A 13289-nucleotide genomic window follows, 5' to 3' on the forward strand; every position below is an offset into this window, starting at 1 on the left:
ACAAATCTAATAAATTAATAAATTAAATTAAACTTGACATGAATTCTGAATCTGCCAATTTTCAACTGACATATCTGTTGTTTAGATTTCCTTTCCACAAAACTCCCTCCAAAGAAATGCCACCCGCACATTTAATTCTTTGAATTAAATATTAAATTCCAGCCCCCATTACTATAGCACAAAAGCATTAACTTTTATTTGCAAGCAAACCTTTCCATTTTTTAGTATTTAAGAAATACAACACAATATTGAACTTCCTTCAGGTCTTATACCCCAATGCCATCTATTGGTAAGACTCAGAATACAAAAATCTAATAGACTGTACTTAAATATCTGATTCTCTTGCCTTTTAATAACATTTTGTTTCACATCTCCTTTTAAAGTTGAAGAAATTACCATTCATATTGTTTGACCATCAATTCCAATTCTATATAGTTTAATATAAAGGCATATGAACATGGTCCTCTTTTTCTATGTCCATAACAAAAGAGAACAGAACAGAGAGATAAGCAGCTCAAGTTGTATCTTTCAACTGCCAGCTTTTACTTATCTAACAAATAAATCTGAGCCTTCTGAAGCCAGATTCACTCATCTGGAATGACGCCAGCCAGTGTGACCCCCCAAAGCAAGCAGAGGTCTGCAGACTTTTTTCTCAAATTGAACAACATTCCTAAGAGGTTGTTGGATCTTAAAGCTGACCCAAATCCTTCCAGTGTGCTGCTGTAGAACTCATTACTGTGCCCTTTCTAGGCCCCTAAAGTAGCTTGGATGAATTGAAACCGGCTTCACCTTTGCAGCTGGATAAGAATCTGATAAATTAGCATAGTAATAGTTCTAGGGGAGTTCCATTTGTATTTTTGACCTATAGAACACATACTCACCTTTTTGAAAAGAGGAGTCAGCTGAGATCTCAGCTATTGTTCCCAGCAGCAGAATCATTTTCATTATACACAGACATAATTCATTTCACAGAAGGGAGGGAATTGACTGAATCCAAACAGGAATAGTTTGTGAGGCCACCAACTTCACTGTATGAGCATGTTTCCTGAAGAGAGGAAGGTTTCCAGGTTCACTTTCAGGCACCTCTCAGTATTCCATGGAAGTACAGTAATTACAGAACTGAATTTTAAAGTTGTATTGCTAAAGTAGTGTGAAGTATTGGTGAAAACAGTTATGTAGCAAATGAAACATAATTAACAGGAAAATAATTTGATTTTATTTTTTCACATTATCAAGTACACATTACGCCACACATCCCTATATATAAGTCTATGTAATTTGCTTTTTAATTTTTACAGAGTGTACAAGAGGGAAGAACATCAAGTACTTAACAAGCATTTTACAGAACAATTATTTATATTACATACTTTTAATGTACCGTTTTAAAACATGAAACTTCAACATTAATTTATAGTGTTTGCTAATCAAATAAAACTAGTTTATAACTAATGTCAGTACATTAACAATAACTAGTTTTCATTTGTTTTTTATACAGTTACATTGTGCAAAATCCACTCAACTGATAAATTCTTAATTGCTTTTTCCACATTGCAAAAATTATGCTTCAACGTATGTATTTATGATTCCAGGTGGTATTAAAGAAATAGGAAGTAATCAAATTTGTTAAAAATATTCCAGCATGGTAATGTTCCCGGTAATAACTCTGAATATGACAAAAGTTAATAGATCTTAATAGCTTCAAAATTGTGTGCAAAGGAATCTATGTAGGACCTTCAATAAAAAAATGGCACACCTATATTCCATGGATAACTGTTGGATCTTAAAAACGCTTGCTTTAATAAACTGAAGTGCTTTTAGACCTCAACCCTGCAATAGTTATCACCACAATGCAAAAGCTTTAAATGGATCCACACAATTTCACATGTTCCATTTACTTTATGACAGTATAATGTGCACACTGTGTGTGATTTAGAGCTCAAGAGCTTGCTCGATAATAACTTTTATCAATATTTTCTAAGAATTTGGTGAACATGCAACAGTTCATACACATTTAAAAGTCAGAAACAAACATAATTCCATATACATCTTACAATTCATACAAAATAAGATGTTAACATTAAGCTTTTTTGTTTTCATCACAACTATTTGTATTATAATTTTAATTTTATATTAAAATGAATCACCCAGGGAATATTGAGCTATGTGACAGAATGTACGTACACACATTATAATCTCTGACAATGTAATATATGGTATAAAACTGATGACTTTGAATCCTTATGTTTCTGATGACAGGAAAGGAGGGGGGAGACATGGGAAAGCATGGGGCAAAATGCTTAAACGTTTGTTCACTTTCAATACATTTGATCAATTAATTCTGGGAACCAAAGTTAGGGAGGACAGATGAGAAAAAGCAAGCTAAGAGAACATAGTCAGAATATCACATTTTAAAATATTAGCTTTGATTTCACTTGAAATGTTTTTATTCATCAAATTTCCAGCATGCTTTATTATAAACTAATGAAATGTTTACTGTGAAATAGACTGAAGAAGCTTTAACTTAGCAACGATTTTAAAGCAGACAGTGGTCACTCAACATATGTCCATAAGTGTATAAATGGACAGAAATAATGGGAATTAAATGCTTAATAGTCATAGGCATGAAGGTCTAATTCCTTCCTCCTGAAATTATTTTGGAAAGTAAAATTCTGTATCCCTAACAGAAGAAAAAAGATTTTAAAACTGTAAGAAAATAAATGTTTCTTTAAAATGACTTGGTTCTATTGTTTATTCCTCCACCTGTTCTCTCCAGATGGTTTATCTTTGAAAGCTATCCAAATATCCAGGAAGATAAAAATGAGACCAAACCAAAAATTTCATAGTTAGAGTCTTGTAATAAAACTGCATTTAATTTGGAATAAACCTAGCAATAGTCAATTGAATATCTGTTGTCAACAACGGAAACAATATGTTTCAAAAATACAATTACATTTTGCAATATAGAACAAAAAAGCAGAGAAGCAGATAATGAATACTTAATGCACAAGTGCTTCAAGTTTTTTTTAAAAAAAATCACCCTATTGAAAATAAATGCTCCCAGCAACCAATGTATTTCTTACATTATGGAAGTATTCAGTACTATAGAGAAATAACTTCAGTATTGGAAAAAAGTTAAATAACCACTCAAATGAATGTAGTTAGTTCCTTAAATACCAATGGGATAATCAAGTGGATCCTATTGTACAATGCAGTATTTTGATATTCATTCTGCTCTGATTTTTGAACAGCCCATGACATCTTTGAGCAAATTAGAAATGTAATTTATATCAAAACTGAATTGGCATGGCAGGCAAACATTTTTGAGAATTAATGTAATTGAAAAATTCAGTATAAGACAAAGTTTACTTTATTAAACGCAACTTTATTGTTGCCATCTTTCCTCATTTATTAAACAAACGAAAGATAATTCAGAACACACTAATGAACAAAATATATAAAAGTCAACTAGAAGCAATATTCCTATCTGTATACAGCACTAAATCAAATGCGCAGTATTTCATTTATAAGATCTGCTTTAAAACACAATGACTGCCTAAAAAGCAAATCTTTTAAACCCTTCCCAAATCCCTATCTGTGAATCATCATGGTAACCCAATGTCTTTATGATGCCGGAGAATGTGTTGATTCTTCTCTGAAGGCCTTCGAAACCCTTTTTTACAGAATTCACAACGGTGAGGATAGTCTTTTGTATGAATGGAAATAACATGCCGCTTGAAACCTGAGGCATCTGTAGTGCTATATTCACAGTACTCACACTGATAAACTTTTCTACCACTGTGTGTTTTCATATGTTTTTTGAGTTCCATTTGCAGCTTGAATCCTTTCTTACACCTCTTGCATCTGAACGGAAGATCTTTTGTGTGGACTGAGAGAATATGACGACTCAGAACAAATGGATCTGCAATTTTAAAGTCACAATGTCTGCACTGGTGCAGCTTTTTCCCTTTGTGCACTGCAACATGTTTTTTCAGTTCTGAAGGCCTATGAAAGCCTTTATCACACATGTCACACTTGTGGGGATAGTCCTTTGTGTGAACAGAAATTATATGTCTTTTTAAATCACTTGAGTTTGAGCTTTTGTGATCACAGTGCAGACACTGGTGTGTTTTGCTTTCTTGATGCATAAGAATGTGCTGTTGCAGCTCTTTGGTATCAGAAAATATTTGAAAACAAATGTCACACTTGAATGGCATTTCTTTACTATGCCTAGTCTTTACATGGGTTTTCAGGTTAGAAGAGTCAGCCGATCTATATTCACAATATTGGCATTGATAGGGCTTTTCACCAGTATGAATTCGCATATGTTTCTTGAGCTCTGATGGATGCCGAAATCCTTTTCCACATTCCACACAAATATGAGGAAAGTTTTTGCTGTGTACAGCTAGAAGGTGACGATTCAGTAATCCCTGTTCTGCTGTTTCATACTCACAGAATTTGCACTTGTGCATTTTGTTTGCTGCTTTGTCCCTGTGCACCATCTTATGTGTAAACAAAGCTCCTGCATGAGAGAAACTTTTCCCACATTCATCACATTCAATTAGTTTCTCAGTCTTGGTAGTAAGCTTGTGGCTTTCAAGGTGATTATGCAGACTTAACTTTTTATTTGTAGTGTAATCACAATCAGTGCATCGATATTTTTTCTTAGCAAGAAGGTGCTCTGGGTGATTTTTCATGTGCCTTTTCAAGAAGCCTCTGGATTTAAATTTCTTTCCGCAAATCATACAAGGGTAGACAGTCAAAGGATGGCCATCAGGCCCAATAATTATGGCTGCATGATAAAAGAAAAAAGGGGAAAAAAGGCATCTACTAAATACCTGGCAAGCACTAGCATAATTGCACAGAAGTTATACATTTTAAGTTTCTATTAGTTTTAGTAGCAAAGTAAAGCAGATACTTAAGTTTTACATTGAAACACCTACGATATCAACATCCTGAACACTACTGGAATTACAAATTAATTTCAGATCAGTTAACTGTCAAGAAGTAATTACAATGATATATCAGCTTTCTCCCTCAAAATTAAAAATCTTCTAATAGATATATGGCTTACAGAATTTCAATAATTGGAAGCAATGTTAAGAGCCAACATATCACTTAATTAGACAAATTAACCCTATGGAAAGGAATATCTTGACATGTCAGCAACTGCAATATCTGCATTCCCTCAAAAGAATTTTGTGAGAATAGTTATATTTTCAAGACAAATTAACCTTATGGAACATCTACATTCTCTCAAAGGAATCTTGTTAGATATATTTTCAAGAAATGACTCATGTCTGGCATGTTTGAAGATAATACTCTCCAAAAGAACATATACACAGGTATACACATGTGCCTGAGTGTTGAGGCAAAACATCCATCAAGACAGACGTTGAAGATAGTATGTCAATTTAAATGAGAAATAAGTCTACTATTCTACAATCCCAATAAAGCAGCAATATTACACAAACTCCCACCAGGAATATATAGAGATTGATGGCTGTGCTTTTAAAAATGCTAATGGAGAATGGATTTCCAATTCTATTTTCAAGCAAATGGAAACTGAGTTATTACCTGTTTGATATTGTCTGGATTCAAGTCTTCTCCTTTTCTTTGGTTTTTGTTTTGTTAGCCTTCCAAGACCAGAAGACTCATCTATGTGCAAGAGGGCACTTGCAGTTCCATTTCGGTTTTCAACTGCATCATTATTTCCTAGTGTGGATCAGAATGTAGCATCCTACGTATTAGTCCACATACTATCTTTGAATATGATCTTTACATTTTAAAAAAGCAAGCCTGAATAATCAGCTCTTTGTGTTAATAAATATATTGTGATATCTTTGTAGTCAACAAAGACAGTAAGCAAGATTTAGATTTAAAAAATCAAGCCAGTGAATTACCGTATTTTTGGTGTATAAGACACACCCTTTTCCTCCTAAAAGAGGCTGATAATTAGGGTGTGTCTTATACTCTGAATGTAGCTTTTTCTCCCCAGCCCTAACTAGCTGCTACCAATCTTCCCAGCTCTTATCTTGCAGGCTCTTTCATTGTTTCTCTCTGTGAAGAATGTTTTCCAAGCCCTAAGTCTTTGCAGGGTTTTTTTTCCCATTACTCTAACTTGCTCCGAAGAAGTTTATTTCCAGCCCTAACCAGGTGCTAACAATGTTCCCAGCTTTTACCGGCTTGCAAGCTCTTTCATTGTTACTCTCTAAGAAGAAGAATGTTTTCCAAACCCTGTCTTTGTGGGTTGTTTTTTCATTGCTTTACTGGCTCCAGATGTTTCTTTCCAGCCCTAACCAGGTGCTATTAATGTTCCCAAGCTATTTCATTGTTTCTCTCTGTGAAGAATGTTTTCCAAGCCCTAAGTCTTTGCAGGTTTTTTTTTTTTTTACCTTTGGTCTAACATGCTCCAAATGCTTCTTTCCAGTCCTACCCAGCTGCTAACAATGTTCCCAGCTTTTACTGGCTTGGAAGCTCTTTCATTGTTATTGGCTCAGAATAAAGTTTTTTTTAATGCTTTAACCAGGGGAGAAAATAATGTGCTGAAGCTGACCAGACTAAGGACGCTAGCCAGATGAATACCTGGTACTCATATTTCCCCCCCCCCATTTTCTTCCGCAAAACTAAGGTGCGTCTTATACTCCAAAAATAAGGTATTCACATGTAGCTTTTTGCCAATATACAGGTGAAACCTGAAAAATTAGAATATCATGTAAAAGTTAATTTATTTCAGTAATGCATCTTAAAAAGTGAAACATAATATACCGTATACACTCGAGTATAAGTCGAGTTTTTTAGCCCAAAAATGGGCTGAAAAACCCGACCTCGACTTATACTCGGGTGACTGACAGGTCACCACAAGAGGGCGCAAGCGGCTTAGGGAAAGACAGCCGTCTTTCAGCTTGAAAGAAGCGGCAACTGCCCGGTTAAGAAGGGAGAATCCACCCCCTAGCCAAACGGCTTTTTTACTGTTTAGCGCAGCGTTCGAGCGCTAAACAGGAAAAAAGCCGTTTTGCTAGGGGGTGGATTCTCCCTTCTTAACCGGGCAGTTGGCGCTTTTTGGCTGTTTAGCGCTCGAACACTGCGCTAAACAGAAAGAAGCGGCAACTGCCCGGTTAAGAAGGGAGAATCCACCCCCTAGCCAAACGGCTTTTTTTACTGTTTAGCGCAGCGTTCGAGCGCTAAACAGGAAAAAAGCCGTTTGGCTAGGGGGGGGGATTCTCCCTTCTTAACCGGGCAGTTGCTGCTTTTTTGCTGTTTAGCGCTCGAACGCTGCGCTAAACAGAAAGAAGCGGCAACTGCCCGGTTAAGAAGAGAGAATCCACCCCCTAGCCAAACGGCTTTTTTACTGTTTAGCGCAGCGTTCGAGCGCTAAACAGGAAAAAAGCCGTTTGGCTAGGGGGGGGATTCTCCCTTCTTAACCGGGCAGTTGCCGCTTTTTTGCTGTTTAGCGCTCGAACGCTGCGCTAAACAGAAAGAAGCGGCAACTGCCCGGTTAAGAAGGGAGAATCCACCCCCTAGCCAAACGGCTTTTTAACTGTTTAGCGCAGTGTTCGAGCGCTAAACAGGAAAAAAGCTGTTTGGCTAGGGGGTGGATTCTCCCTTCTTAACCGGGCAGTTGGCGCTTTTTTGCTGTTTAGCGCTCGAACGCTGCGCTAAACAGAAAGAAGCGGCAACTGCCCGGTTAAGAAGGGAGAATCCACCCCCTAGCCAAACGGCTTTTTTACTGTTTAGCGCAGCGTTCGAGCGCTAAACAGGAAAAAAGCCGTTTGGCTGGGGGGGGATTCTCCCTTCTTAACCGGGCAGTTGCCGCTTTTTTGCTGTTAACGCTCGAACACTGCGCTAAACAGAAAGAAGCGGAAACTGCCCGGTTAAGAAGGGAGAATCCACCCCCTAGCCAAACGGCTTTTTTTACTGTTTAGCGCAGCATTCGAGCGCTAAACAGGAAAAAAGCCGTTTGGCTAGGGGGGGGATTCTCCCTTCTTAACCGGGCAGTTGCTGCTTTTTTGCTGTTTAGCGCTCGAACGCTGCGCTAAACAGAAAGAAGCGGCAACTGCCCGGTTAAGAAGAGAGAATCCACCCCCTAGCCAAACGGCTTTTTTCCTGTTTAGCGCTCGAACGCTGCGCTAAACAGTAAAAAAGCCGTTTGGCTAGGGGGTGGATTCTCCCTTCTTAACCGGGCAGTTGCCGCTTCTTTCTGTTTAGCGCAGCGTTCGAGCGCTAAACAGCAAAAAAGCAGCAACTGCCCGGTTAAGAAGGGAGAATCTAGAGTCCTGTTGGAGTTGGGCGGCAAGGAAAGAGGGAGGGAGAGAGGGAAGGAAGGTAGGAGTTAGGAAAGAAGGAAGACAGAAAGAAAGAAAAAAAAGATGGTAGAAAGGAAGAGAGACAAAGAAAGATGGTAGGAAGGAAAAAAGACAAAAAAGGAAAGGGAGGGAGGGAAGGGACTGAAGAAGGAAAGAAGATAGGCAGACAGGAAAAGAAAGGGGGGAAGAAGGAAGAAAAGAAGGAGAGAGAGACAGAAAGAAAGAAAGAAAGACAGACCTATGACCACAATTGAGCCCAAAATTGTGGTTGTTAAACAAAAGCGTTGTTCAGTGAGAATCACCACATTTTACTCAATCCATGGCATTTCCTAGCTCTAACAGTGATGTGCAAGCTAGGGAAGTACTGGTACATCTGAAGGTACCATATGTGTAATGTTCTAGTTATGGTTAAATGTGTGGCAGAAAGTGGACTCTGGGTTTGTTTTTCCTATTACAGTAAGTGAGGTTGAATGTACCGTATACAGTATACCGGTAATTTTACAAGAGCTCCCTCCCTCTCTCTCTCTCTCTGTAAATATACCGTACATATACAGTTTATATAGTAAACAATGTACGGTATATTTTTGTGTGCCTGTGTGTAATATGTATGTATACATATGGCATATATACATAGAATTAAATAGTATATTTTGGATGTTCAGTAATAGTAAATAGAGAGGGAAATTGTATCTCTTTGAGGCAAGGAGAGGCCAAATATCCTAAACCTAACCCAAACCAACAGGAGCAGTGAGGGATTGAGGTAAGTACAGTACTTGCAATTTTTTTGCCTATACTGCCTTGGGGTACATATACCTGTTTACCCTCTTTTAAACTTACAGAGCTAGTTTACTGGTTTTCTTTGAAATAAATATTCTAAAACATTTACCCTACTGATGCCTCAATTGATGTAATTTTATTGGTTTCCATTTTAATAAGTTACCAGTAGCCGCTGCATTTTCCATCCTCGACTTATACACGGGTCAATAAATTTACCCCAATTTTTGTGGCAAAAGTAGGGGCCTCGACTTATAGTCAGAGCGACTTATACTCGAGTATATACGGTATGAGAGAGACTCATTACATGCAAGGCATGATAGTTCAAGCCATGATAGTTCAAGTATCCTGGTCTTCCATAACACCTCAGCAGTGCCACAAACTGATAGCTTCCATACCACGCCACATCAAGAGAGTAATTGCTGCAAAAGCGGCCCAAACAAAGTACTGAGTACATATGCAGGCTTATACTTTTCAGAAGTCCAATATTGTTCTATGTACAATCCCTGTTTTATTGATTGCATGTGATATTCTAATTTTCTGAGATGGTGGATTTGGGGTTTTCATGAGCTGTACCCCATAATCATCACAATTATGACAAATCACGGCTTGAATTATCTTGCCTTGCATGTAATGAGACCCTCTCATATATTATGTTTCACCTTTTAAGTTGCATTACTGAAATAAATTAACTTTTGCACAATATTCAAATGTTTTGAGTTTCACCTGTATATCACCTGTATGAGCTGAGGTGGTGTCAGCGGTTCAAATCTCATCACCAGCTTAAGGTTAATTCAGCCTTCCATCCTTCTGAGGAGGGTAAAATGAGGACCCAGATTGTGGGGGCAGTATGCTGGCTCTGTTAAAAAGTGCTATTGCTAACATATTGTAAGCAGCCCTGAGTCTAAGGAGAAGGGCGGCATAAAAAATTGAATGCATAACAGAAATAAAATAAATAAATATCTATATCTGGCAATGGAAAGAGCCTCAAGTATTATACATATATATTCACGGCATGAAATTAATCACATCATGACGATCACACAGCTAGAAAGAATACTGTAAAAGATAGATGCTCTTGGCAAAGAGACACCATTGAATCCCATTTCCAGAGTCTATTTTTTCCAGGCCACTGTAAATATTGCAGCCATATGGCTGATTGTAAGTCAACTAGCAACCCTCTACTCTTATGGGATGAGAGTATAAAAATATATTCCACACTGATGCATCTAAAAGAAATGGACCTAGGCTGGAAGTTCCAAAGAAAATAAGCATAATTAACACAACAAAAATCTAAATTTTATAAGTAGTCTGTAAACTTTGCCTTTATTTATCTGATTAAAAATATTGAGTAAAATTAACAAATGCCAAATCTCAAGATTTGAAAAAATTCTCCTTCTCTTTAAAGTTAAATAAATTATCTATTTTTAAAGATTTTTTAAAAAAGATATACATTGCTTTTTATTTTACTACTATTCTAATTATAATAGAAATAGAGCTGATTTGTTATTACAATTTTCTTCTTAATTCCTTTAGAGTTTGAAATGAACCATACATCATTTCAATAAAGAATCAAATAATATATATGTACTCTTATATGTAAATCCTGGCAGAAATACTGAAGACCATCCCAGAAAGATTACTTTAATTTTCTGAATACAGAAGACCAGAAACCAAATATCCTTACTAGGTAAGCTTTAATTTTTAGGAGTAATAACCTACCATAAGCTGCTGCCCAAGCTATTGGCATAAAGCTTTTGATTTCACTGTCATCAATTTGCTGTTCATGAGTCGCTGCTGCATCTTCCTCTCCTACTATCACTTCCATATAGACTTCATCAGCAATTTCAGCGACATCTAATAAAAGAAACATGTTATGTATTTTCTATATTTTAAAAAACCTTAAATTTTTTTAACCCAAATGAAGGTCACATACTTACTTAAATCTTCATCTTCATGCTGAGAATCATTTACTGTCATATAGACCATTTTTTCTCTTGGAATGCGAATACTGCTATTTTGGTTCATTAAAGTTTCACTATGGTCATTTTCAGATTCACTTTCCACAATGTCTACTGTGCCTCCTATGTTAAAAAGAATTATCAATATTTTTGTAAGAATATGCTTCAATTACATTATGGTTCAAATTAAAGAAACTGGAAAAAATACAGTAACACAAATTTTTAAAAGGTATGAGAGAAGCTTTTGTCAACTAGACATCTAGAAAGAACTGAGTAAAGCAAGAGGGATATTATGAAAATCCTATTGAAATATAATCTTCATTATATTAACTTAGTCAATGGATATAGAATCATAAACTAAGGGAATAATGTGTATTTTTACAAAGTGAGATAACTGACCAAAGTTTAATCTACCTCCCCCACCTCTGTGTGTGTATATATATTTATATTTATATATTTATATATATATCTGTATCATGTTCATTAAACATGAAACTCAGTCAACTGAACATTTATAAAAGTGTCACAAACGCCACTGACTGGTGTTAATGGTTGATACAGGTTGCTGCCAGCATCCTAGTTATCAACTAAATATCTTCTTAAAATATACGATGTTCTGGGTAGCACAGTTTTTCGCAGTTCCGTTGCTGTTATTTGCAGAAAGCTGTAATTTCTTTTTCTTTTAAAAGTGTTTTTATTTATAATACAATTAAAAATGTAATATACACACAATACAACACAATAAAGACGGGGAAAATGTACATACTGGACTATCTAGTATATACATTAACTGTTACCCCCCCCCATTAATTTTTCCAATAACTATCAAAATTTGAAATAGTTTTGAACCTCTACATCATACTCGCTGACATGTGATCCTGGTTCTACTTTTTTCCATCCAGTTATATATACTTTATTCCAGGTTTCAAAATAATCTGTGTCCAATTTGTTCTTCAGCTCTAATGTCAGTTTGTCCATCTCTGCGCATGATAAAATTTTAAATAGAATTTCTTCTTCTGTAGGGACATCTTTACTTTTCCATTTCTGAGCATATGCTATTCCTGCCGTGGTTAGGATATGCAACATTAGGTATATATAATTCTTGACAATTATCTAAATTACCGTATTTTTTGGAGTATAAGACGTACCTTTCCCTCCCTAAAAGAGGGTTTTTGCCTTCTAATTACCCCATCTAGCATGACTGGAGGAGGAATTCTGGGAATTGAAGTCCACTAGTCTTAAAGCTGTCAAGTTTGAAGACCCCTGGGTTAGTGGTGCAAGGGTCTTCAAACTTGGCAAGTTTAAGACTTGTGGATTTCAACTCCCATTCCTGAGCTAGCATGACTGGAGAAGGTATTCTGGGAGTTGAAGTTCACTGTTGTTTGTTGTTAAATATCTTTGATCCAGAAGGCAGTTTTGTTGTATTTCACTGGGTTTTCTCCACAGTTCTTTCCAAAAGTTCAAAACCTTTTCTTTACATGAGTGAACATTAGCTGGGACTCGATTTTCAAGCTCTAAGTCTTTGCAGGGTTTTCCCCATTAACTCCAACTTGCTCAGACGTTTCTTTCCCGCACTAACCAGGCGCAAACAATGTTCCCACCTCTTACCACTTGCAAGCTCTTTCATTGCTATTTCTGCAAAGAATGCTTTCCAAACCCCGTCTTTGATCCCCTCCATTCTCTATTTGCTCCAAATGTTTCTTTCCAGCCCTAACTAGGTGCTATTAATGTTCCCAAGCTATTTCATTGTTTCTCTCTGTGAAGAATGTTTTAAGCCCTAAGTCTTTGCAGGGTTTTTTCCCATTACTCTAACTTGCTCCGAAGAAATTTCTTTCCAGCCCTAACCAGGTGCTAACAATGTTCCCAGCTTTTACCAGCTTCAAAGATCTTTCAATGTTACTCTCTGTGAGGAATATTTTCCAAACCCTGTCTTTGTAGGGTTTTTTTTAATTGCTTTACTTGCTCCAAGTGTTTCTTTCCAGCCCTTACCATTTCTTGAGGATTCAGTTTTTATCTTGAGACCTCCAAGCACCAAAACATTTTCTTTTTTTAAAGAAAACCTCACCTATGTCATCTTCTCCAGGATCAGCTTTGAAGATGTAGACTTTGATGACTTCTGAGCAAATTCCATCCATTTTACATTGATCACTTTCTGACTCAGATTTAAGGTCAACAGAATTGTCAGCTTCTGTTTTGACAGCATCATCCACTACAAGAAAATAAACAATATTACCACAATAGCATTCCTCTA

General features: G+C 36.6%; 1 protein-coding gene across 1 annotated transcript in view; it reads right to left on the minus strand.

Annotated features, from left to right (window-relative positions):
• Positions 1-1193: 1193 nt before the first annotated feature.
• The window catches only part of ZFX (zinc finger protein X-linked), a 29032-nt gene continuing 16936 nt past the window's right edge, over positions 1194-13289 (minus strand). Inside the window, exons 4-8 of the mRNA XM_070750676.1 lie at positions 13104-13247; positions 11018-11161; positions 10800-10934; positions 5575-5712; positions 1194-4789 (exon numbers count right to left, since the gene is read on the minus strand). Of these exons, the coding sequence (XP_070606777.1) occupies positions 3603-4789; positions 5575-5712; positions 10800-10934; positions 11018-11161; positions 13104-13247 (1748 nt within the window). The 3' untranslated portion in view covers positions 1194-3602. The remainder of the gene's footprint in view (positions 4790-5574; positions 5713-10799; positions 10935-11017; positions 11162-13103; positions 13248-13289) is intronic.

The sequence above is a fragment of the Erythrolamprus reginae genome, chromosome 4 (genome assembly GCF_031021105.1).
Source record: "Erythrolamprus reginae isolate rEryReg1 chromosome 4, rEryReg1.hap1, whole genome shotgun sequence".
Taxonomy (NCBI): Eukaryota; Metazoa; Chordata; class Lepidosauria; order Squamata; family Dipsadidae; genus Erythrolamprus; species Erythrolamprus reginae.